Source organism: Chanodichthys erythropterus, chromosome 6 (genome assembly GCF_024489055.1).
Source record: "Chanodichthys erythropterus isolate Z2021 chromosome 6, ASM2448905v1, whole genome shotgun sequence".
NCBI classification, from domain to species: Eukaryota; Metazoa; Chordata; class Actinopteri; order Cypriniformes; family Xenocyprididae; genus Chanodichthys; species Chanodichthys erythropterus.
The window spans coordinates 515,186-542,795 of NC_090226.1; the positions used below are offsets into that span (position 1 = coordinate 515,186).

Here is a 27,610-nt window from a genome sequence, read left to right on the forward strand (position 1 = left end):
CAGATCATGTGACGCTCCACTGACAGCGTCTGGACCGTTAATGGATCAGGAACGCACTCAAAATCTCCTGTCTGACCTCATTTTCTTCCCAGTGACTGTGTGTTATCCTTTATTTGTCCTTCTCTCTGGTTCACATGATCTCAGTGAAGCGGGGTGAAGGGTCAAGAGGTCAGACGCGGTCACCTGGTGATCAGACCAGCATGTCTTTATAAATGCAACCATAACATTACATTGAGTAGATAAAGGAACACTAGATATAAGTAATAAAACAAAAAGTACTTTCCAAACCACACACACACACACACACACACACACACACACACACACACACACACACACACACACACACACACACACACCAGATATACATTAACCGCCTCCATTTTCAGCAGTTAATGTGGTCCATTAGCTCTCCTCATTATCTCCAGCTCCAGGAGGATCTTCCGCAGTTCTCCGTCAGGATCACTGGAGTCTGAGCGATGATCACTGAGATCCTCTGGAGCAGCAGCGCCACCTACAGATCTGATGCCGGAGCAGGTCAGGATTTATAAGGCATGAAACTGATTTTGTGGATATAATAATTCATAGATTTTTCTCCTTGTGTTTCTGCAGGTCGTTATTGTGTGATTTACATGAACCCGACGACACACACACTGAACTGACGACTCAAGACAACGCTAATGTGTGTGTGTGTGTGTGTGAGTGTGTAAATGTGTGTCTGAATGCTTGTCTATGTTATATATTTATTTATAAAATAATACATTTATTTTTATTATACAAACTATTGTAATATACAGGTTTTATAGTATATTAATATGCATAACAGCTATAATTATATTACTATATAAAAAAGGAAATATAAAATGAAAAATGATTAATAATGTGATAGCTTAAATATAATGTAAAATATAAATGTTTACTTCAGAAAATGTAAATTTCAGATCATCTGCAGTGATTCATGTAAAGTGAACGTGCTTTTATTAATATTTGTCATTAAACACACTGAAGGGTGTCTGAACACACTCTGATGATGATGATGACGCTCTTCTTCATTCCTTACATCATCCTCTGAACGTCTGATTTCAGCCCCGATCGCATTAATTAATCATGTGCTCTTTTCATGGACCTCCAGGGAAGGTTATGAAATATTAATTCTTCTGCTACTCACGAGACTCACATCTGTGGTCACCTGACCAGTGATGTCACCGTCTTTCCCAAATAACGCCAGTGAATTATTAATGAGTCCTGCTGTCCTCCAGACATGAGCCGGTGTGTGTCGGGGTCAGAGGTCACATTTTGATTCTTTTTGTTGTTGTTGAAAAATACATATTTGAGCAGATACTGCGTTTCTTTGCTTTAACGACACGAACGAGTCGATGGTGAAGTTCGCTGTTCTTCAGGAGGATCTGCAGAAGATGACGAGCTTCATTAACTTTAGAGACTCAAAGCTGTTAATGATCAAACGCAGCATTAACCAGAACAACAGAGTCAAAGACCTTCAACAAAACACACATCTATCTATCGTTCTATCGCTTGATTAATATTGAAGAAACCACTGAAACTTTGAGCATGACAATCTCGTGTAATGAAGTTATATTGTTATATAGAGTAGAAACTCTGTTTAAACACTCTTTATACTCAGATTTAATGTTTGTCTGAAGAGCCTGAGAGAAGTGCTTCTGTTCTCAGACCATCACACTCATCTCCTACAGGCATCCGCAATGATCCTCATTACCAAAATGAGACGCACAAATTTAATTGACCTCTCTGCTGGCGTGAAGTGAATTCACTCCTCAATCTTTAGATATGCCCACAGGAGAAACACCAGAGACACTGAGCAGCACAAGAGCGCCACCTGCAGGCTGCTTTCATCCGAGAGCGCGAACTGGTGAAGTTCTACACTAATGACACATTTTCAAAACTCACACACACTTCTCCTTGCCTTCTTGGCACAGCGGTTAATTTCACATTTGGGTCATTGACGAATAAGGTTTTTAAAAGTGTAAAAAACATAATGGATGTAATTAATTTTGAAGTTTTATTAAGTGTTAATTGATTATAAAAACCACATCATCTCATTAACACTGATTTTGTCATTTTTTACAAGATTTGTCACCAAAAAAGTCATTTGGTTTAACCAAAATTTCAGTTATACCGAATGACGATATTTTCAATCAATGCTAACAGGCTGATATCTAGCTAAATATAGAAATATTTTATATTTAGTACAAGTTTTTAAAATATTCCAACATTTTCCATGTTTTATAGCGGTTGCACCGAATGACCTGATGTTTCGGGACATGCGTATGATCAAGAGAAAACATGAATTTATCAAATAGTTAAGAGAGTTAGTTACTTTGCTTCATGACCATGTGGTCCTGAATGATGTCACATGATATTTACCACATGACTTGATCCAAAATGGTCCCTTTTATATCGGTTACTCCGAATGACATCAATGAAAATCATACTTCTACACATAATTTTAATATCATTTTGCACTATGTTGATATATGATGTTATAAAATCATGACAAAATAATATACACATTACTTTAAGAGGTTTTAATCACAAATGAAATGGCTGTATTGGGCTTTGGACGGTTAAACCGAATGACCTTTTGACACTTCAAAATCTTTAAATGTAGAAAAATATAATTAAAACCTTTTGGATTCAATGAAATGTCTAGTTGCATTTCCTTACATACTTTGGATGTCATCTTTTTTTATAAAGGTTTATAAATTATGTTTAAAAAAGAAAAAAAAAAAACTTTATTTTTGAGATTTGGAATATATTTTATTATGACATTACTGTATAAATGTAGCAGATTGTGTTTGTATTTAGTTTTGAACTACAGTAGTCAACATTTGAAGTGGATCGAAAAAGTTCAAAGTTGTCCTAAGAAGGTTTTGACCCACTTCAAATGTTGACTACTATAGTTTAACCATTTTGAAAAATAAATTTGTGTAAACTAATTGGAGGTTCATTTGTGTGATAAATTTAAAATGCAACAGGGAGAAAGAAATCATTTTAATTGTGAAATTGTTTTGCTGACAATACTTTATAAAACTGAACTTAGTCTAATATACATAAAATAAATAAACTTTAATGGCAGTGAAACACCTTTATAAATAAATTTGATTTAACATTGCACAGAACTCTGCTTTCAAAAATAAAAGCAACAAACACGAACAAGATCCTTTATTTTTTTTTTTTAAATCACCACATGATTAACCAATGAAAAATTGGCATTCAGTTTTATTTCTCAGGCACATTCGAGGACGCTCCTGCAGCACATGAATGAACAGACGTCTCCCTCTAGTGACGATGCACGAATTAAAGAATTTATTACACAGACAATTAAAACATACAATAGAAAAAGAAGAGATTAGCAGATCTAAAAAGTTACCACTATATACAAAGACTTAAATATCTCCTCGCAGTTCAGTGAAGTAAACCCATCTGATCTCATCACCTGTTCTTATATCCCACAGAGTGTCCGAACATCTCCTGTGAGGCGTACGTCATGTACAGGAAACCATCTTCATCTTTATGGTCCTTATAGAGCTGAGCCATGGTCACGGACATGCTGGCGATGCCGGAGTTATTGATCAGCAGGTAGAAAGCTTGATTGGGCATCAGGGTCATCCGATTCCTGAGAAATCGAACCAGACGTGAGGAAAAAAATCCCGTGAGAAAGTCCTTAAACCCACCCAGGTGACAATCAGCTGATGCCTCTGTTCACTGTACCGTATGAGAATCCTCTGGATCCATGGAATAATACACACCAGCTACTATTATTGCACACGCTTAAAAATTAATAATAAAAAAAAATATATATATATATATATATATTATATATATAAAAAAATGCACACACATACATATAGGGTAAATTCAAGTTGATTGGGACACTTTACCATTGATATATATATAAAAATATATATATATATATATATATATATAAAAAATTCAAAATTGCATTATTGACATGACTGTAAATCCTACAATATTGCCAAAGCCTATATACATAAAACAATAAACACATCTGTATAATAGAAGTATACAACAATCAAATATTACAACATAACTTATACTTAAATTAACAGTGTAACAAATTAGAACATCTGAACATTTGATACCACAGTAGATATATATAAAAAAAAAAACAATTATACAAATATATAATATTTTTTACATATAAAATATTAAATTATATTTTAACATATCTATATATAAAATAAAAAATATATTTGAGAAATAAAATTTAGATTTAGACCCATTTTCACACAATTGTGAATAACGAAAGTGCTGAAATGTTTTGCTCACCTGATGATGGTGACGAACTGAGTCATAGTGAGTTCTTGAGGCACGAGGAACTTTGTTTTATCCAGAGGAGGCAAATACTTCTCTCTTTGATATCGCTCAATAATCACCTGAAATAAACATCAATTAACTCACACAACCAGTAACAGATGAACTACACACAGAAATGAGCTTTTCCTACCGGGATTTTAGTCGGAAACTTGGTTCTGATTCCCGCCACCTCGTGTTTCCTCGTGGCTGATTCGTGATCAGTATTTAAAAAATCAAAGACAACTTTTAAATTTGACAGTTTGTCATCAGATCATCTAATGTTTGTACGATATAAAGACACATACCTAAACTCTTCCTCTGCTTGAAAGGTTTGGGATGTTGAGGTTTCTCAAAGGGAGGCATGATGAGTCGCTCCGCTGACCTGCGCACTAATTGTGGCGAGGCGCACTAACACTAATTAAATAGTGCGCCGGCGGTGACGTCACGGGTCACGCGCGCCGCCACTTTACCAGTATAAATAAATAAATAATAAATCCACAATAAGAGTTAAAAAATAAAAAATACTAATGCAAAATGTTGATGTTTTCCAGTTGTTTTAACATAAATCTTTTTGTCGACGCATAATAAGTATGAAGATTCGCATTCCTACAGTGTTGCAGGTAAATGAGGGTCTGAATGGATCTTTGTGTTGTTCAGGGTGTGTGTAAAACAGAGCTTAGTATTGTAGTGTTGTGTAACAGTTCTTGCATGACATGACATGACCACTTAAACAAATGAATCCATTGTGAAATTATGTCGCATTCGGTTGACTCGATTATGTAATGTTAATTTTTTATCATTTACTACTATACTGTTGTTCATTTGCATATCGCTTATTTTATTTGTAGTCAAATTGTGTGTTTAAAATCTACAAATCTTTATTTTGCTTGTGTTTGGGTGTGTATTTAACCGCTATCAATAAACAATAACTCTGAAACTGAGAACATTTGGCAGAAAAAAAAAAAAATACGATTCCGAACTACAAGTCCCAGCATGCTCAGCGCACTCGTCTCTGATTGGCTATTCACAGTGCAAATTGTTTGTTCTTTCCAATCAGAGAGCTTCGTGCTCGCAGCGATCTGTTGACCTGATTGTGGGCGTGAGATGAGCGGAAACCAGCGTTGTGAAGTGCGAGTCATTTGACCGAATCGATTCGTTCGAACGGTTCGGTTCTTTAGAGGCATATTCAGACATCCGCGCATTTATCATGAACTTTGTGTTGTTTGACAAACATTTGGTGCTTTTATCACAAGCTTCATAAATTTAGTGCATTTATGGTATTTAGAGGAAGTCATTTTATTTCCAGTTATGTTTTTGATGCATACAAATTATCATATGTTGTTTGTTTTTAACACGTCAAATAATTTTTTTGGGGGGTAGAAAAAGCATTTTCTAATTCCTATATAAATATTATAAAAGTTGCTTTTTATGATTGCATTAATTGATATACTATATGAGCAGTGTTATTATACTTAAAACTAAAATAAAAACATTTTTGTTGATAAAATAAATAATATAAACATTAACTGAAATTTAAAAAAAAACTTAAAACCTTGATGTACTAAAATAACTAAAACTAAAATATAAAAATAACAGTAAACTGGTAAAATATGGTGAAAAAACTCAGAATATGCTAACATATACATACATAATTTGTCTATATAATTAAAATAAAATGTGATATCAACGTTATACACTACCATTCAAAAGATTGGAAACATTACTATCTTTAATGTTTTCGAAAGAAGTCTCTTCTGCTCATCAAGCCTGCATTTATTTGATCAAAAATACAGAAAAAATAATAAATAAAAATAAATTATAAAATAAATCTAATATTGTAAAATATTATTACTATTTAAAATAATGTTTTTCTATTATAATATACTTAAAATATAATTTATCTCCGGGATGCAACGCTGAATTTTGATGATATGTGAAATATGATGATTTATTACAAATGTTGTGCTGCTTAATTTTTTTTATAAGGTGATACTTTTTTACTTTTTTTCAGGATTCTTTGACGAATAAAATGTTAAAAAGAGCAGCATTTATTTAAATTAAATCTTTTGTAACAATATACACTACTGTTCAACAATTTGGGGTTAGTATTTCTTTTTTTGGAAGAAATTAATATTTTTTTCAGCACGGATGTGTTAAATTAATAAAAAGTGATAGAAAGATTTATATTGTTAGAAAATATTTCCATTTTGAATAAATGCTGTTCTTTTTAACCTTTTATTCATCAATGAATCCTGAAAAAAAGTATCACAGTTTCCAAAAAATATTAAGCGACAACAGTTTCCAACATTGATAATAACTGAGTATCAAATCATCATATTAGAATGATTTCTGAAGGATTGAAGACTGGAGTAATGATGCTGAAAATTCAGCTTAATAAATTATATTCTAAAGTATATTAAAATAGAAAACCATTATTTAAAATTGCAATAATATTTCACAACATTACTGTTTTTTTCTGTATTTTTGATCAAATAAACGCAGCCTTAATGAGACTTCTTTCAAAAGCATTAAAAATAGTAATGTTTACAAACTTTTGAATGGTAGTGTTTATATAAAAAAAAATAATATTGTAGTGATGTATAACACATGTCAGTTAATCAAATTCCGAACAAATCAATGCAATTTAAAGTGCAAGAACGATTCATATTAATAAACATTTTAATAAATATTTTTTAATTAAAATGAATCTAATTTAGATGTAATTAAAATATACGCTTATACATCTATTAAAATTCAAACTAAGACGGAATGTTATTTGTAAGCTGATCGGTTCGACAGAATCAGTTCAGCGAGTCGGCTCAGAAGAACGATTCATTCGCGAATCGAGCACAACTAGCGGAAACGTCATGAAGTGACAGCAGCAGCAGCAGCAGCTCGCGGTGAGTCGAGCTCCGCAGCCGCCCCGTTTCCCTTCGAGCACCGAGGCGGATATTGCAGCGGAGAGAGAGAGAGAGCGATCGGACGAAATCTAGTGTCCGTGTGGTCGATCAGACCTCCGATTCTCGGCCTAGCCATGGACGAGCAGGCGGGCCCCGGTGTGTTCTTCAACAACAACAACAACTCGGTCCTTCCCGGCGGAGCGAAAGCGCCACAACCGGGCGACGGCGGCGAGACGGCCCGCGCTCAGTACAGTATTCCGGGGATTTTACACTTTCTGCAGCACGAGTGGGCCCGTTTCGAGGTGGAACGAGCGCAATGGGAGGTGGAGCGCGCCGAACTGCAGGTAACGCGCCTCTTGTGACCGTTATTTTCTGAGGTGATTTGAAGCGCCAAAAGTCACAATCAGACATTTGTGGGCTTGTTTTTCTCTCGCTGACGTTACACGCGCGCGCGCACGCACAGCCCTGTACATTCAACGCAGCAGCAGAAAAACTTGAGTTTCTGTACAGTAACTCGACCAGATCTGCGACTGAAGCGAACAGGGGAAAATATCATTTCTTAATCTTGCTGTGAAATATGGACAGGACGTGTTCTTGACAGGAATTCTTCATGCACATTTTTTAAATTCCTGACTTGCACTGCGATTCTAAAAAAAAACAAAAAAAAACGTCATGTTGAATAATCATAAATTTAGCCTTTACATCCTTTTGCATAAAGAAAATAAAGCCTGTTTGTATCACCATTAAGATATTTTTGAATATATATATATATATTTATGTGTGTGTGTCTATATATGTATATATAATATGTGTGTATATATGTGTACATATATGTGTGTGTATAATATACATATATATATATATATATATATATATATACACATTATATATATTTGTATATATATGTATACAGAATATATAGCTTTTAATATATAGTGTATATCTGTATATATATTCTATGTATTTATTAAAAGCTCTCTCTGTCTCTCTCTCTCTCTCTCTCTCTCTCTATATATATATATATATATATATCTTTTAATTTTAATTTAATATAATGTATGAACAGAACCACTTACGATGATCTATTAGGAATCATCATAAAGAGAATTAAAATGGAAGCATCCCTACATTAATTGTCAAAATGCAAAAATCTTCATGGCCCTAAAATCACGAGTGTAAATGTGACCGATATTTCTCGTGATGATGTCACAGTTGGAGTCGGTGACATCATCAGTCTGCCTGCTTTATCTGCATAACTGAGGAAAGTGTATCAACACAACTATGAGGAAGGCCTTAAACGCTGGACAGTCCTGTGCCTGGCTGGTTGTCTTTGACTGAAGCTGACCATCTCGCGTCCTTGATCTTCAGTGGTAGTGGCTGAACTTCTGCGTACCCTTGTGCAATGTCATGCTTTACTACCTGTTAGTCCTTGGCGCACACTTCTCTGTGATTGAGATGAGATATTTAGACCTAAAGGGCAGCGATTGATTAATGAATGCTGTGGGAATGGCTTTGGCATTTATGGACCGTTTACCCGGACGTCCGTATAGTTGCATTTTATTATGCATGTTGAATGAAGGACAAACCAGAAACTGCTGGCCATGTGACGGAGATTTCAGTACTGGGGAAATTAATGATATCATAAAACAATTTGTTTTACGGGGAATTTAAAGGCATCAGTATGATATTTTTCAACTTGAGGTTTATTATTTTACCTTTGAAACTGGTAAAAGCTTCTATTTTCTTAAAATCCCCCACAGATCATTTATTATCGCTTGTCAAATTTGCCTCTATTTGGGTGTGAGCAAAAACACGCCGTTTTTGTGTGTGTCCCTTTAAATGCAAATGAGCTGCTGCTCCAGAAGAGGGCGGAGCTTTAACTGCTCAACAACAACAAAGCTGGAGAATCTCACGCAGCCAAAATGAGGAAAGTGTTCAGCCTTACATTGTTCAAACCGGAGTCGACACTGATGGAGAGACTCAGGAAGAAGTTACAACTTTTAGACGTTTCTGAATGGTTAGTGGATAAATTGATGTAGTTGCTGTGGAGTTGATTCAACTCATCCACTAGCATGTGCCGTCATGTTCATCTTTTGTGTTGAATTGACCCTCGTTTGTGAAGCAGTCCGGCGTAAAATGACGGCATGACAACAACACTCGACTACAACAACTCTTCCTCTTCTCTAAAGCAGCCCAACATGGCCCCGCCCCCGAGAACACTCAACAAAGGGGGCGGGGCCATGTTGGGCTGCTTTAGAGAAGAGGAAGAGTTGTTTTTGTTTTTGGTTTATGTAAATGTTAGGGTTTGTGATGTCACTAACCCGGGAAGAAGCTTGTTGTAGTCCCTACCAGCTGTTTAAAAAGCGATTTCTGTAAAAGAAAATATCTCTCTTTGCATTGAACTTTGAGTGTCGTAACTTTGCAGATGTTGTTTATGATCAAACAGCAACATTACACACTAACTAAAGTTACAAAAGTCAAATCATAATCAACCACACCTTTAATGTCTTTCTATCAAAACCGCAGAAAAGACTTTGTGGTTACCGAATAAATGCACTTACGCAACCTCTGCTACAATACAATCACAAACAATATAACGGAGATTCATGTTTGCATAAATATCGCTTAAATAAACAAGAGAAGCAGAAATCATGATCACTATTAAATGACATTTTCCCTTTTGACATGTAAGAGGTTGTTGTACTATTTCAGTGCTAAAAACTTCCTAATTAGTCCAAAAACGGCTTTTATTAAATGACCCGTTTCAGATTTTGTCACATTATTACGTCACAGTGCAACAAAAGACCGCTTCTCATCACCTGTTTGGCCCCGCCCACCAATTCACACATGATATAAATACGAGACTGACACAAACACAACAAAACCTGAGGATTAAAGTCGTTTTGAAGTGCCGAGTTGTGGAAAAACACAAGCTATCCTTCTGATCCTAACATTAATAAAGCGTGGATGAACTTTATTTTTAACAAATTCCAGTCAGTTCACTTTTAAACATGACACTTTTTGACTGTTTTAATGTCAGGCGGTACAACCAAATAGTTATATAGTGTAGTTGTACCACCTGACAAAAGTGAACCTACCTACCCATACTTGAAATGAGCAGTTTTTAACCAGTATTTGAGAGATTTATGAAGTTTTTTTCATTATCATGTTTACTGTTATTACCTTGACAATTCATAATAAAAGTCCCATGTTTGCAGTTGTGCCACCCTGACATTTGAGTTTTTCAATATCAATATCAACAGCTACTGATACTCATAAAATGTGTTTGTATGAAAGGTTTCAAACCTAAAATGATTTTTTATTTTTAATTTTATTAAGACATCACTAATAGAATGTAATAATCACCTCGCAAACACATAAGAAATAAATATATCGGAATTGGCGAAAATCGAAAGTTTTCCAAATGTGTAATAGCGCGGACGTTGAAAATAATTTTAATATGCAAAAAGTTACCCAATCACAGCAGTGGGCGTCAACTTCCAAGCTTTGTCTGCGGCCCGCCCATCAACACTGAGGAGGTCAGAAATAGCTTATGGCTTCTAAATCAGGATGTTTGATATCGGCACTGAAATCATAACATTTGTACGTTTGTATTTCAGCATGCACTTAAAGTATGGATGCATGTGACTTCCCTAGAAGGCAGCGTCTCAATGAGGAGATCCTGACGGGTGTTTGGTTTCTTTCGTAACCAGCATGCCTTTCATAGCTCTGTGTGGGCGCCGGCGTGTAGGAGAGGCCGTCATATGTTGAAATCGCCCTCCGGCACCTTGACAATCAATTGAAAGGAATATAATTCGCTCCGTTTGCATGTAGGCTCCTGCTACCTGAAGTAAGAGACGTGGCGGTGTGAAATTAAAGGCCATTAGCATCACAAACGAGTGTGCCAGAGTGTGTAGGCAGCGCTGCTGTTGGAGTGATGCTGGGAAACAGGACCGAACAGAAGAGTTTTATGAGCTGATGTTGGTGACTCATACTGCTGATGCTCGGCTTTCTCTCTCTCCGCTTGCGTCGTGTCCTCGGATGAGAAACGGGAATGCCAGGCTTGACCAGAGAGGGATGTTGATCGTGTAAGCTGGAGTTTGACTGACTCACATCAGCGCTTCAGTCATGGGTCAGCATGGTCAAGTAGACCCGTCTGTTCTTGTGGTTAAGCTTTAATATTTCTAGTGAAGGAGATTTAAAGGCAATGAATTTGTGGTGGTGTTATTTTAATATATTTTAAAAATCATTCCAGGATGTTTCTCCATATAGTGGACTTCACTGGGGTTCAACGGGTTGAAGGTCCAAATGTCAGTTTCAGTGCAGCTTCAAAGAGCTCTACATGATCCCAGACGAGGAATAAGAGTCTCATCTAGAGAAACCATCAGACATTTACTTAAAAAAATAAACATTATATACTTTTTAACCACAAATGCTCGTCTTGCACTGCTCTGTGATGCTCCACGCATGACGTAATCATGTTGGAAAGATCACGGTCTGAAATGGAAGAAACATATTTTTTGTTTTTCTTCTCTTTTGCACTTTTGCAATGATGATGTTGACATGACTCACGCCTTCATTATATGATGTTGGCATGTTTTTGTTTGTTTGTAGTGATGGAGGCCACAACATTTGAATCCAGGTGTCACATGGAGAAAGTAATGTTCTCAGAGTTTCAGGAACTGTGTTTTGACTGCCATAGTCAGTGTGTGTGCGCGTGTGTTTTGACTGGGAAAGGCAGTGATGTCAGACCAGCATGTGACTCTCCGTCCAGCCATGAGTAACACCGTCTGATGTTCTCACATCACCCGCTCTCATTGGTCGTTCTTTTGGTTGGTTGGAGTTCACATGAGCGTCTGCTTTGGTCAGATGTGCACATTACACATTTTCCTACACTTTGCATTTACATTCACCCTGTTTTCCCTACTTTTTGGCATCCGTTGCAGTTTTCAGAAGGCATCTCTTGCTGTGTTTCTCGCTCTTTTGTGGACGGTGCCGACAGGACGGTCGCAGGAGTGAATAATTGATCCGGCTCCGGGTTTCCCTGTGCTCTTGTTGGGTTTGCGTATGAGCGTCGGAGCGTGTGAATGCGTGGCCATCTGTGTGCGCCATCTGAGCTGCCGCGCGGAGGAGACCTGTTAGAAGGGCCGGTCGGAGTCACGCTCTCAGGTTTCATCGCCGTGTGTTGGGCGGGGAGGTGCAGGACTTTCCCACTGGCTTCAGGTTGGGTTTGACATAAGCTGCTTGACTCATGAACTCAGTCAATCACACATGCCCTTATTTCCTGTTAAACAGCTCTAGTAGTGCACTAATCTTCCCATAATCTGCTTGCTTGGCTTATTCCTGACAAACTCTTAATTCATCTACTTTGATTTTTCAGCTAATAACCAATTAACTCTCAGCTCGCCCCGATTAGAGTTAACTTAAACTAAAACGATTTCTGTTCATTAAAATAAAGCATTAAAAAAAAGCATAAAGCATTAAAAAAAAAAAACTATAGAGATAAATATAAGATGCAAAACTAACTAAAAACAAAAATTAGACATGTTGCCTTAAAACAATAAATAAATTAAATAAAACTGAAATAAATTATAAATTAAACCTAAAAATAGTAATATAAAAACAAACTAATAAAATGACAGAATTGCTTAAAAATCAAACTAAAATGAAAATGAAAATAAATAAAAAACTACAACTGAACTAAATGAAATAAAATGAAATTAAACCTCAATAGCAATAATTGAAATAAAATAAAATATATAAATATTAGATGAAAAACTGAAATTACATGTTATATACATGTAGAATATGTAATTGTATACATATAAACAGAATTTACATGTTGCTTGACAATAAACGGAAATAAGTTGAAGCACTAAAATTATTTGAAATAACTGAAAACTAAAACTGAAATAACAATAAATTAAATTTAAATAGTAATATATTTTTAAAAAGGACAAAATTACTAAAAATGTAACTAAAATGAAAATGAAAAACTAAATTAAATTAAAACTAAATTAAAATAAAACCAAATTAGTCCTCAATAATAATATAAAAAAACTAATAAAAATGACAGAAGCACATAACAAAATTACAAATTGAAATGAAATGAAATGAAATGAAAATTGAAAATATAAAAATAAAAGATAAATCAAAAACAAATAAGTAGACTAAATAAATAAGGACTAAAACTGATATTAAAAATAAATGGTAATATTAAAAAAACAAAAAAAAACAAATACAATTGCTTAATTAAAATAAAATTCAACTAAACCTAAACTTGATGTAAAACCAAATTGAGCCTCAATAATAATATTTTAAAAAAAAAAAACTAATAAAAATGACAAAAGCACATAACAAAATTACAAATTGAAATGAAAATTGAAAATATAAAAATATAAAAATAAAAGATAAATCAAAAACAAATAAAAAAATAATAGAAAAAAAGACTAAATAAATAAGGACTATAACTGAAATTAAAAAATAATTAAAAATAAATGGTAATATTAAAAAACAAAAAAAACAAATACAATTGCTTAGTTAAAATAAAATTCAACTAAACCTAAACGTGATGTAAAACCAAATTGAGCCTCAATAGTAATATAAAAAAACTAATAAAAATGATAAAAACACATTGCAAAATTACAACAAAAAAAAGTAAACAAATTAAAATGACTGAAAATATAAAAATAAAAGTTAAATCAGAATACTCATTAAAAACGATATAAATAATCCTGAAATGACACTGGCTCTGTGTTTTGGTTCTCCTGAGAGAAGTGAGTGTCCTGTAAGAACCAGTACGTCAGCTTTAGGTCCCAACATGCTCCAGTAACGCCACCCTTCATGCTCGTGTTCATGGCTCACGGCCTGTAAAAGCAAGTCTGTCCTTGTAAGTGAAGGTATGCACACCTGCCTGTTGTGTGAGGTAAACGCCCTGACAGATCACCGCCACACGCTTGAAAGAGAGCGTTGAGTAGGGCGTATGGTCACAATTTACCATCCAGACTAAGCTAACAACACAATAGTTATGACATCTAATATATGAATTTTACATAACTGTTGAGTGCATGAAGTGTCCAACATGCCACACTTATCAAGTGCATCATGCTGGTATATGAAGTGCACTTCTCTTCTGAACTTTTAGTATGAACACACTCCTGTTTATCCCATATTTTCCACTTTATTTTTAACATAAGAGCAGCACGGCCTGTTATGCTGCTTTATACTGGTATTTGGTGTCATATGTTTATTAGCGCAGATAAACGCGCTGGTTTGTAACAGAAATAGTTTGAACAGTTACTGCACTTTGCTGTTCTTCGAGTTGTTTGGATAAAGCAGCTAATGAATGGAAAGTCTCGCACATTCACAGAATATTACTGTATCTGCATTGATAAACAAGGTGGATAAGTGCCAGGGCTGTGGAAAAATACAGATGATTTTAATCGATATTGATTCTTAAATCCCAAGAACTGATCTTTAGTCTGTGCAGTTTACAGTTGCTGAATGAACAACACTTTGTAGCGCCTCGCATCCAATAAATAGCAATAAATGCTGTGCTTTTGATGTGAAACAAAGTCTCAGATTTCAAATTCTGTAAATTTTTATTGTAAAATTCAAACAATTAATACAATTTTGGTGCTCTTTAAAGAGTTAGTTCACCCAAAAATGAAATTTCTGTCATTAATTACTCTCCCTCATGTCGTTCCACACCCGTAAGACCTTTGTTCATCTTCAGAACACAAATTAAGATATTTTTGATGAAATCTGCATAGCCAGCAATGACATTTCCTCTCTCAAGATACATTAATGTACTAAAATATTAATATTATAACTAACTAACTAAAATGTACTAAAATATTAATATTATAATGCCACGAGAATAATTTTGGTGCGCCAAAAAAACAAAATAACGACTTTTCAACAATATAGTTATGGGCCGATTTCAAAACTAAAACTGCTGAAATCACGCGACTTTGGCACTCCGAGTCACTGATTCGATTCGTAAAGCTCCAAACCAATCACTGTATTGTTGAAAAGTCATTATTTTGTTTTTTTGGTGCACCAAAAATATTCTCGTCACTTTATAATATTAATATTGAACCACTGTACTCACATGAACTGATTTAAATATGTTTTTAGTACATTAATGATTCTTGAGAGAGGAAATGTCATTGCTGGCTATGCAGATTTCATCAAAAATATCTTAATTTGTGTTCTGAAGATGAACGAAGGTCTTACGGGTGTGGAACGACATGAGGGAGAGTAATTAATGACAGAAATTTCATTTTTTGGTGAACTAACGCTTTAATGTGTGTGACAGATCATGAACCGATCATCTCTTCATCTTCACTGCTAGTTACAGCACCAAATAAACATGAATGAACATCAGAAGGTATGCTGAAATATTTACTGAAATGAATCCTGTCTCACATAATCGTTCAATCAGTGTTTCAACCGCTGAAAGACGTCAATAAATCAGCTGGAGAAAAATAACGAGCACACTAGTAAACCGACAACGCAAGTAAACCGCATTGACATGCCTTTATTAATAAATCGGGTTATTTCCCTGTAGTGACGTCTACAATAATCATTTGTGTTTCTGGGTATTCCATATGTTATGTCAGTTGTGATGTTAAATAAAGCTTGCAACATGTGCAGTTAAACTGAATTATTCTGCTTCTGCTGCTGTTTCAATACCCAGCCATAAAAAATGACAAATCGGGATGCACCTAATAATAAACTTAAACATTCGGTAAAACGGACCACTTTGAATTAGAATTAATTAAATGGAAATATAAGCATATTTATATTTTAACAGTATTTATTTATTTTCTTCTTACTGAGATTGTTGCAGTGCATTCTGGTATTGAGTCAAAAGATGCATGTGATGCTGCTTTAGAATTTGGGAGAAATGAGGCGTTGTGTTCCATGAGGGTCATGTGACCCACTCACTGAACTTTTGTGACTCGCACGTTTGAGCCGATTTTGGGACCTGTGCTGTTTTGAGCTGTGAAAATCAGAGCAGGGATGAGTGTGAGACTAAAACACATCTGCCTTCGTCAAACATCATCACGCTCAGAAAGCTTCACATCTGAACAGTCGCTCGCTGTTTGTCAGGTGACACTCCTGTGGTTACATTTTCTGATTTCAGATTCTGAACGTTGTGTTTATATAAACCCTAAACTAATCTGAATCACATATTCTGTACAAACCGTCAGCGCATACACACTTAGAAAATGCATTAACTAGGATCTTATTGTAAAGTGTTTCCAAATTTGAGACATGAGATGTAAATAAACAGGCATGTTCGTAAGACGTACGTAATTGTGAACATCGTCATCAGTGCATCACGACACAATGGAATCCAATTCATAAAATGGTCAGATTCAAGTGTTTACATGCTTCAGGTCTGCACAACCTCTTTCAATAAGGTCAATTGAAATTAGATCCAGCTGAGTCAGATCGATTGACGTGTTTAAGTCACCTTTATTTATTGTCAACTCCACAGCAACTACATCAATTTATCCACTAACCATTCAGAAACGTCTAAAAGTTGTAACTTCTTCCTGAGTCTCTCCATCAGTGTCGACTCCGGTTTGAACAATGTAATTTCCTCATTTTGGCTGCGTGAGATTCTCCAGCTTTGTTGTTGTTGAGCTGTTAAAGCTCCGCCCTCTTCTGGAGCAGCAGCTCATTTGCATTTAAAGGGACACACACAAAAGCGAATTTGACAAGCTATAATAAATGATCTGTGGAGAACGAAATGGTCGGATTCAAGTGTTTCATGCTGTTGATGGGATTATTTCACCACCTCTTTCAATAAGGTCGATTGAAATTATACTTGGAGTCGGATCGATTGACGTGTTTAATTCACCTTTATTCATACAGCGCTTTATTACAATACAGATTTCTTCAGTGTTTACATCAAGGCTTTTCAGTCCGATTATCCGGACGCATGAGCTGTGATTGCTGGAGGCTTTAGGACTGTTTCCCATGATGTATAGAGAGCAGTCTGTAAGTCACATGCTCACACAGGACACAAGAACGTTTAGTACTGAGCCAAATCATCATTATTATACTTTGCCTTTAACATCAGGATCGCCGACGATCTTTTCTTTATAAAAATGTGACTTTGCCTCTCTAAGAAAATCAGTGCTAATCTCCCCATTTAGAAATGTTGTTTGCTCCAAAATAGCTCCTGTATATTTCACTAAACCTGATTTCTGTCCTGTAGGGTGTAATGCATGTGGGCGCTCTACTAAACCAAACGCCGTTCATCCTGTAAGTGTTGATCTGAATTGCTAAACGATGGTTGAGGCGTTGGTGAAGCTGCGTTTGTGTTGGACATGTTCAAAGAGAGGATGACACACTGTTAATCCTCCCACTCGTTCCTGACGCACAACACCTGCCCTCGGGGAGCGCGCACATAAATCCATACCGCCGTTTTAGAGTACATACTCACTATTTAGACGGCTGAGACCATTAACTGGCCCTCTAAGTAGTGCAGGTTCTGTGGAGCAGACACATTAGAGGATATCCTGTGAGTTTGCCGCACCGGGAACCAAATTAGCGTCTATTTTGGGCGAGCGAGCTGTGTGTGCGCTGTCTCTCTCTCTCCGGATGGGAACCCTGAGCCAGCAGATCAGGGCGACCTCATTCATTCAGAACTCTGTCGTGTTTTACAGGGACTCTCCTGCTGTCTGATTGACTCATTGTGTTTATTTCTTTAGGCTCAGATCGGATCATGTAAATGAGGCTCAGCGGCGGATTAGACCGCGGCGTTTTTAAGCTTTTACCTGCCGATCTCGGCTTGTCCTCATCAGATTAACTCGTGATGGATCCACACCTGTCTAGGGCCGTGAAATCTGTTCTTTTGCCACAAATTTCATTTTATTTTCTTCCGAATTCTGTTTTATCTGTTTTACTACTTCTGGATTCTGTTTTTTTTTATGGTTAAATTATATTTTTAATGTTTAAAAAGCATGTCTAATTAATTGAAATCATGAAACTTATACAATTTAACAACAATTTATTAAAAGTTTAACACAATTTAAATTTCTAAGGCCTTATTGAAATACGTTTTATTTTTTTCCAAAATCTGTTTTATCTTATCTGTTTTTTCTTTTCTTTTTTTTTTTTACATTTTAATGATTATGTTAAATTTTAGTGATCAAAAAGCATTTCTAATTAATTGAAATCATTAACCACAATTTATTAAAAGTTTAACAAAAAGGCTTATTTAAATTAAATTAAGTTTTATTTTTTCTATTTTACTTTTTCTGGATTCAGTTTTTTTTATGGTTGAATTATATTTTTAATGTTCAAAAAGCATGTCTAATTAATTGAAATCATGAAACTTATACAATTTAACAACAATTTATTAAAAGTTTAACACAATTTAAATTTCTAAGGCCTTATTGAAATACGTTTTATTTTTTTCCAAAATCTGTTTTATCTTATCTGTTTTTTCTTTTCTTTTTTTTTTTTACATTTTAATGATTATGTTAAATTTTAGTGATCAAAAAGCATTTCTAATTAATTGAAATCATTAACCACAATTTATTAAAAGTTTAACAAAAAGGCTTATTTAAATTAAATTAAGTTTTATTTTTTCTATTTTACTTTTTCTGGATTCAGTTTTTTTTATGGTTGAATTATATTTTTAATGTTCAAAAAGCATGTCTAATTAATTGAAATCATGAAACTTATACAATTTAACAACAATTTATTAAATGTTTAACAAAATTTAAATTTCTAAGGCCTTATTGAAATACGTTTTATTTATTTTTTCCAAAATCTGTTTTATCTGATTTTCTTTTTCTAGATTATTATTATAATTTTTTGTTTACATTTTAATGATCACCTTAAATTTTAGTGATCAAAAAGCATGTCTAATTAATTGAAATCATTAACCACAATTTATTTAAAAGTTTAACAAAAAGGCTTATTTAAATTAAATTAAGTTTTATTTTTTCTATTTTACTTTTTCTTTTTTACATTTTAAAGGTTCAATTAAATTCCAGTAATTAAAAAGCATGTTTAATTAATTGAAATAATGAAAACTATACAATTTTACAAAAATGTATTAAAAGTTTAACAATATTTTAATTTTTAAGGCCTTTTGACATCCATTTTAGTGTTTTCCAAATTCCGTTTTATCTGATTTACTTTTTCTGAATTCTTTTTTTGTTTTGTGTTTTTGTTTTTAAATGATTATGGTCTAATTAATTGAAATCATGAAACATGCAATTTAACAATTTATTTAGTTTATTTAATAATCAATTTAATTAAATTTGAATAATCAAAAAGCATATCTAATTAATTGAATTCATAAAACGTTAATAACTGAATGTGTCTCGTCCAATCAGAATCTAGTTTTATAATGTTTTATGCCAAACGGATTAAATCATTAGATATGAATCATCTGATCTTCTGCTTTGAGAAGATCTATTTCTATTCATTTCTATTCATGTCAAATTAAATACGGCATCATTTCTGACTGAGCCTGAGAATACCAGTATAATTTTTGTTTTATTAATATTTTGAATTGGCTTTTATTTTTATATTTTTAGTTTTCATGTTTATTTTAGTTTAATTTTTAGGAATTTCTTTTTTTCTTTTTTTTCTTTTTCTTTTTTATATATAGCTATTTAGGTTTAATTTATTTTTATTTCAGTTTTCAGTTAATAATTTCATTGCTTCAGCCAAGTTAAGAGTTCAAATTTTCATTTAGTTTAGGTTTTTCGACTAATGTTTATATTTTATATTATTTCAGCTTTATTTTAATTCACAGAAATGTTTGTAATAGTGTTAGCTAACGATAATAACCCTGGAATGTACACGACCCTCGTATCAAACTCTTTCCGTCTCCTTTTCCAGTTTCAGAGAGTTATTCCTCGAACGTTCGTCCAGATGACTGTAATCAGGGTCTGAAGCGCTCTTTAAACAGCTCAGATTTGCTCATGTAGGCGAGATGACGTGTGGATTGGATGCTAATGACTCGTGAGTTTCTATTTTCTTCAGTCTCTCTTACACATGTGTCGACCGTCGACCCCAGATCAGAGCTGCTGTGAGTGTTTGAACACACTCGACCGCACAAGTAAACCACAGCTCCTCCTCTCAGTTGCTCAAGCAGAATCAAACCGTTGTTGCTCAACCAGAGGAGACGTCACTGAGCTGCTGTGCGTCTCTGTCACCATAACACATCTGCTTCAGTCTGTCTGTCGGCAGGTGTCTTGATCATTTTAAGTGTTAACTGCAGTACTGTATTTAAGAGTACATATATTATTTGCAACAAAATTCATATATCTTCATTAATTGTTTTGTATTGTATTTTGCAATGACAATCTTGTGGTTTAAAATGTACTTTATTGTCATGAAAATACTGCGTATAATTCGTAATGGCTTCATTTTCTAGCTGGTTTGTGTGTTTTGGTGCTTATAAGAGACTGGTTTGGTGAGATTGACGCAGTCGTGTGTTCTCTAATCATCTGGTTTTGTAGCTCTTGGTGAAGGTTAGCAGTGGTCTGGCGGCGGTGTCTCTCCTCTCGGCCGTGACCTGTTTGTGTGGTTCTCCAGACCCATCTCTCTCTGATTACGTCTCGCTCCCCGCAGAGGTCCGATTAGTGCTTAAGATTCGTCCGTAATCTGTCTGAACTGGTTTTGTCTTTTTAGGTTCTCATTTTGGGATGTTGCATAAAAAAAAACACTGAATTTAAACACCAAGATGTGCATAAATTCTAAAAGCTGAGGCGGATACATTTATCCGATAAAAAGACGTGTGCATAAACTACGATGGAAACACGTTTACTGAATAAATCCCTCAATAAACTTATGTGACTGTGGCTTATTTAGGGTTGCAAAATTCCGGAAATTTTCAAAGCTGGAAACTTTCCATTGGAATTAATGGGAATAAACAGAGAATTTGCAAAATTGCAGGTTAGCCTATAACAGGGTACTTAAAAGTAGCTGAAAAAAACATCTTGCAGCATAATTTTGGTTAAAACAACCAGATTTAATGCAATTCAGTTGAATTTTTACCCTGACATTCACACAGCACATGACTTACTGCAGGGATATTGAGAACACGCCCCCTGCATACACTCCCCCAGTCCGTAACATGCACATTTGATCAAAAATAAAACAGTAAAACAGAAAAAAAAACTGTAATATTGTGAAATAATGGTTTTCTGTTATAATATACATTAAAATATAATTTATTCCTGTGATCAAAGCTGAATTTTCAGCATCATTACTCCAGTCTTCAGTGTCACATGATCCTTCAGAAATCATTCTAATACGATGATTTGATACTCAATTATCAATGTTAAATAAAAAAAATAAAAATATTTATTTTACATATTTGCTAAATTTGAATTAATTGAATGCGAAAAAGAAATTTCATGTTATGACATACATGCTAAACATATGACAAACAAAATGTTTATATTTATGTTTGTATATGATACATTTTATATAAATATTACACATTTATATAAAATGTAAGTCTGTCATCAGAATGATTTGGTTTAATTCACGATTGTGTTCACAAACACCAGCATCCGAACACAAGATCACGTGACAGCGTTTACTGTGTTTCGTCTGACGCTCTGAGACAAACTCATTTATGATGGAGGAAGAAAGAGACACTTACACTTTTATGACTGATATTTTACACCAGTTTCCCAGGAAGTGATAATTGGGACAATTTCCTATGTGTGTAAATATTGGAAATTCATCATATGATGAAAGTTAAATAAGTTGTAAATGTTTGTGACTTTAGTTTATATATATATATATATATATATAATTATTTTTTGTTAATGTTTTGAATTAGATTTTATTTAAATGTTCTGTTTTCATTTTAATTTTAGTTTTTTTTTTTTTTGTCATTTTTATTGTTGTTTTTTATTGTCTATATAGTTTATTTTAGTGCTTCAACTTAAACTAAGCAATGTTTCCTTTGCAACTAGAAATCTGAAATAAAACAAGTTTAATTTTAAAAAAGTTTTGTTTATTTTACTTCAAGTCATGAAAATGTTTTTATGTATTTTTTTAGTTTTAGCTAACGATAATTACCCTGGTGTATCATGCTTGCTTTGAATTTTTTAAAATCATTTTGTGATATTCATCAGTAATTTGCATGCAAACACACCCGTTTTTAAATAAGGAAGAGCCAGTCAGATCCTCCAGAGATCATCGTTCCTTTGAGAAGCGCTCTTGATGATGGGAATGTTTCCTGGTCTTCTCCCGACACATGATGAATAAAGCGCAGCTCCGTGATGTCAGGCTCCAGCGTTTCCCGCTGTTCGGCAGGCGTGTCAGAGACGCCTCTGGGGAAGCGAGTGGGTCGTGTCGACGTCACTGAACTATTTCTGAATTCACCCGCTTTCTCTCTCTCTCGTGCTCTTAATCTCTCACTTCCTCCGCCGGCGTCGCCCCCCCCGGGACGGAGATGCTTGTTTAAAGTAAAGGGTCGAGGGTACGACTGACGAGTCTCCTCAGTCACGCTTCACAGGCAGAATTATTGAGGTCGTTAAACACACTTGAAGGAAATGCAAATGCATTTTAACGGGTCAGTCCATGATTAGCACCTCGTGTGAACGAGGAATTCTCCCATCATTCCCCACGACTGTCCTCCTTCTGTGTGAGTCTGTGGCCCAGTTCTTCTTCTGCTCTGGTGTTTTCTGCAGAATCTCATGAATGGATGTGAGACGGGAGATTCAGAGTCGATTCGTTTCACTGTTTATTGATTGTCTGATGTAAAATATTGTGGAAAATAAGTCAAAATTGCAATATTGAGTCACATCTGTGTACAATTTAGTATCACTGAGATACTATTATAGTTTTTATTTGGGTTGGGACAATACTATCAGTGCATCGCAATTCTTTTCTAATATTTTCCAAATGCATCGCAAATCGATTCTGAGCTTAGTTTTAACAGCAGATGGCGCTCTAGACTAGTTTTTAAGCACACGCTCAAATGCTCATGAAGAAGAGCGCTCGAGCGTTCGGCTGAATCTGAGAATGTGCTTGAACCTCAGAAGCTTTTATGACGCGAGATTAATGTAGCTCACTGCGAACACGTGTAATTCGCGTCAAACTTTTCAAAGTTTATGAATGATTATTTTATTGAAGGTTGGTGTGTGTCAGGAATTGGAAGGAAGCAGAGTACGACTGTTTCTAAAGCACACAGCGCCACCTGCTGTTGAAAACTAAGCTCAGAATCGATTCGAGAGAGAATCGCGATACAGAATCATTTCTCGATTCACGATGCATCGATGTCTTGTCCCAGCCCTAGTTTTTATTAATATTTTTTATTTGTGTATTTTCCATTGTCATTTAAATCTTTGGTTAGTTTTAGTATTTTTTTTAAATATGTCTATAAAGTTCTGTTTTAGTTTGAGTTATTTTAGTGCATAAAGTTGAATTTAGAGGTTGCATTGGCAACTAGCTGACATAAAATGGAAGTTTTTCATATATTTTATTTTATTTCAGTTATTTACATTCATAACATTCGTTGTATTTCAACACAAAAATCAACAACAAAATGTTTTAGTTTAACTATAATGGCCTTGGTATAGATCACACATTCTTTGTTATTCTTGCTTTCTTTCTTTTTTTATTTCGAACAACAACTAATAAAAAATAAAATGAAATAAAATATGAAAATACAATAATTGTGTTACCACATAAAAAACAAAACAATATCTACGAATAATCATCAATTAATTGATTATTACATTACATTATTACATTCATAAATAATATAAAATATAGTTTAATAAAACTTAATGTTTACAAATACTATGAACATGTATTTCCACTCCACAACAAATCCTTTAAATATAGCGTTATTCAGAACAGAACAGCAATGGAAAAATATAAGTATAAAACAAACATTCAGATGATTAAAAATGTGACATATTCTGGAAATAGTAAAAAATCGCTGGTAAAAATACGTTTTGAGAAACATCAATCTTTAAAAAGATATTCATGAGTTGGTTTGAGGCCCTTGACAAGTAAATGAAATGAGCATTTCTATGTTTTTCCTCACAGTTCATTTCAGCAGTATGATTTTATATTTATATTCATCATTTGACGTTCATGTTAGTGCATACGCTGACAGGAAGTCGTCATTTGACGATGTTGCGTCTGATTTTAAACCAGTTTAGTGTTGCTTTAATCGGATCGTGTCGTGAGGTCGAGAGGTCGTGTGTAAGTCCGGTGTAAGTTGTTGAACATGTTTCTACGCTGACCTGAGGCGCTTTAGCAGTTTCTGTTCCAGAGAAAGAGACATTCAGTATTTACACACGCTTAAAATAATTCCATTAGTTTTTCATAATCTCATAATCCTATTTTGCACTCTCAATAATCTCATGCAGGAAAGTAATGAAATCACTCTTTACCTGCAGAAGTGTACTGCGATCTACAGTAAAATAATCTTTTTTTGCATCACAATAATAAACATTTGTGATAAAAATCTTCATGCTAGATATTTTATTCTTTCGAAATATTGACAGTTTTGATCAGTTTGATTCGACACACACCACTTCCTCCGGGTCTGTCCAGGGTTTGCTCAAGTAAACACGGGCGGTTCTGTCCGGGTCAGTGATGCGTCTGATGGACGCGCTGTAGATTCGAGATGTTTTCCACATCTTCATCCACATTCCAAAGTGCAAATATCTGTGTTATGCAAGACACGACCGCTGGCTTTGTTTCGGCCTTGGTTCCCAGCGCTCCACAGCAGTGTGTGTTTGAACACGCATGATCACACAACCCTGAGAAAACACAACAGCCGTTCTTTACTGCGCAATGTTGCCCTGGAACGCCTCCATCTTGAGTTTCCTTCACAGTATTCCTCATTTAAATAATGCGCAGAATAAAGGGGCGGGGCCTGCTTGAGTTAGTTAGTACTGTGTTGAATCTGGAGGTTATGGTAACGTCAAGATAACATGCACATGATTCCTAGTAAAATCGTTCATCAACGTGATGATCATGGTCTGTATCATGTGTTTATAAAGTTAATCTGATGGTGGTTTCTGTCATGACCAGACTTGAGCGTTCTCTTCCGTCACAGTCGGGCCGCTTGCCCAACATGCCATTTAGAGACGGTGAAGAATTCCAGACATTCCAGGAAAACACACAGTAAACAAAGGAAAACGGTCACATGGTGAGAAACTCTTCAGGACGAGATTAGTGGGTCAGTTCAGTTCAGCATTTGGTTTGTCATCAAATCAAAGTCTGTTTCAAGCTAAAAGAGGATCAAACGCACACGCATAATTATAACATGTTCAAATGATCAAATTTAAGGCCATAAAAAGTCTTGAATTAAAGGGTTAGTTCACCCAAAAATGAAAATAATGTCATTAATTACTCTCCCTCATGTCGTTACACACCCGTAAGACCTTCATTCATCTTCAGAACACAAATTAAGATATTTTTGATGAAATCCGATGGCTCCGTGAGGCCTGAGCAATGACATTTCCTCTCTCAAGATCCATTAATGTACTAAAAACATATTTAAATCAGTTCATGTGAGTACAGTGGTTCAATATTAATATTATAAAGAGATGAGAATATTTTTGGTGCGCCAAAAAAACTAAATAACGACTTATTTAGTGATGGCCGATTTCAAAACACTGCTTCAGGAAGCTTCGGAGCACAAATGAATCAGTGTGTCGAATCATGATTCATGATTCTCGTGGCTTTATAATATTAATATTGAACCACTGTACTCACATGAACTGATTTAAATATGTTTTTAGTACATTAATGGATCTTGAGAGAGGAAATGTCATTGCTCAGGCCTCACGGAGCCATCGGATTTCATCAAAAATATCTTAATTTGTGTTCTGAAGATGAACGAAGGTCTTACGGGTGTGGAACGACATGAGGGAGAGTAATTAATGACATTATTTTCATTTTTGGGTGAACTAACCCTTTAAATAGATCGTTCACAGTTTAAAGTTAAATGGAGTTTTGGGTAAACAGACTTTCAGTGGGTTGTTATTAGATGAACAAAAATCTTAAGAGTTCAGAACGACATGAGGGCGAGTAAATGATGACAGAAATTTCATTTTTGAGTCAAATATCCCTTTAAATTTGTTGAGGGAAAAATCAATCAATGAATACCAATGCTGATGAATTATGACAAGGTTTACTTCATGATGTTTATATTTCAGACTTCTGACCTGAACCATTTCTGAATCATCTCTCCAGAGTGCGTATGAATTAATATTTGAAATATGCTTGTTGCAGGCTCAGATCGCATTCCTGCAGGGAGAGAGGAAAGGCCAGGAGAACCTGAAGAAGGACCTGGTGAGGCGGATCAAAATGCTGGAATACGCTCTGAAACAGGAGAGGTCAGTACAGCATCCCGGCTTGATTTTAATCATCCAAACATTATTTACTTTGATTTATTTGATGATCAGTTCCCATCATTCCTCTCTCTCTGTGTCTCTCTGGGCTCATGATGAGTCATGCTCTGCTCGAATTATACGTGTTCTCTGTCATTCAGATGCAGGGAAACCTCTGAAAACTCATCTGCTGCAGCAGAAACACACCAGAATAGAGCCTTAAATCCTCCGGCGGTGAAAGTAATGACGGACTCTACATCAGCGCGCGCCCACAGCCTGTCAAACCCGTTTCTGCCTGATTAGTTTAATTTCTCTGTCCTCATAAAGCAGGATGAGATTCTGTGAGTGTTTCATGCGTTTGTCACGTCGAGCAAGAGCTTTATTAAGCAGTCTAACGTGAGTCCGTTGTTTACGGTTGCCAAGCAACGTCGCATTAATGTTGAAATCATCTGATGTGCGTCACTGGATGAAGCTCATTCAATCTGGATTTACTAGATGTTATCCTTTAAATCAAGTCTATGGCTGCAAGTAACTATTATTTTGTTTTCTGTATTTTATTTTAAAATTTTTGACATCCTGCCCATGTTTTTCTTCAGTGCAGATTGTTATAAAAAAAGAATATACAGTACAAAAAATTTGGAACCACTAAGATTTTTAATGTTTTTAAAAGAAGTTTCGTCTGCTCACCAAGGCTACATTTATTTAATTAAAAATACAGTAAAATACAGTAATATTGTGAAATATTATTACAAATTATAATAACTATGTACTATTTAAATATATTTGACAATGTAATTTATTCCTGTGATCAAAGCTGAATTTTCAGCATCATTACTCCAGTCTTCAGTGTCACATGATCCTTCAGAAATCATTCTAATATGCTGATCTGCTGCTCAAGAAACATTTATGATTATTATCAATGTTGAAAACAGTTGTGTACTTTTTTTTTTTAGGATTCCTTGATGAATAGAAAGTTGAAAAGAACAGCATTTATCT

General features: G+C 34.8%; 2 protein-coding genes across 3 annotated transcripts in view; one reads left to right on the plus strand and one right to left on the minus strand.

The window, feature by feature from the left end:
• Positions 1–3,136: 3,136 nt before the first annotated feature.
• map1lc3c (microtubule-associated protein 1 light chain 3 gamma) lies at positions 3,137–4,918 on the minus strand. Its single transcript, XM_067387028.1, has 4 exons — positions 4,662–4,918; positions 4,508–4,563; positions 4,330–4,436; positions 3,137–3,655 (listed from the first exon to the last, which is right to left on the minus strand). Exons 1-4 carry the CDS (start codon positions 4,717–4,719, stop codon positions 3,472–3,474), a joined length of 405 nt encoding a protein of 134 aa, XP_067243129.1. The 5' UTR covers positions 4,720–4,918; the 3' UTR covers positions 3,137–3,471.
• A 2,301-nt stretch (positions 4,919–7,219) lies between these two features.
• strn (striatin, calmodulin binding protein) overlaps positions 7,220–27,610 on the plus strand; it is a 44,113-nt gene continuing 23,722 nt past the window's right edge. For both annotated transcript variants that reach the window (XM_067387622.1, XM_067387624.1), the window contains exons 1-2: positions 7,220–7,600; positions 26,517–26,620. In XM_067387622.1, the coding sequence (XP_067243723.1) occupies positions 7,391–7,600; positions 26,517–26,620 (314 nt within the window). In that variant the 5' untranslated portion in view covers positions 7,220–7,390. The remainder of the gene's footprint in view (positions 7,601–26,516; positions 26,621–27,610) is intronic.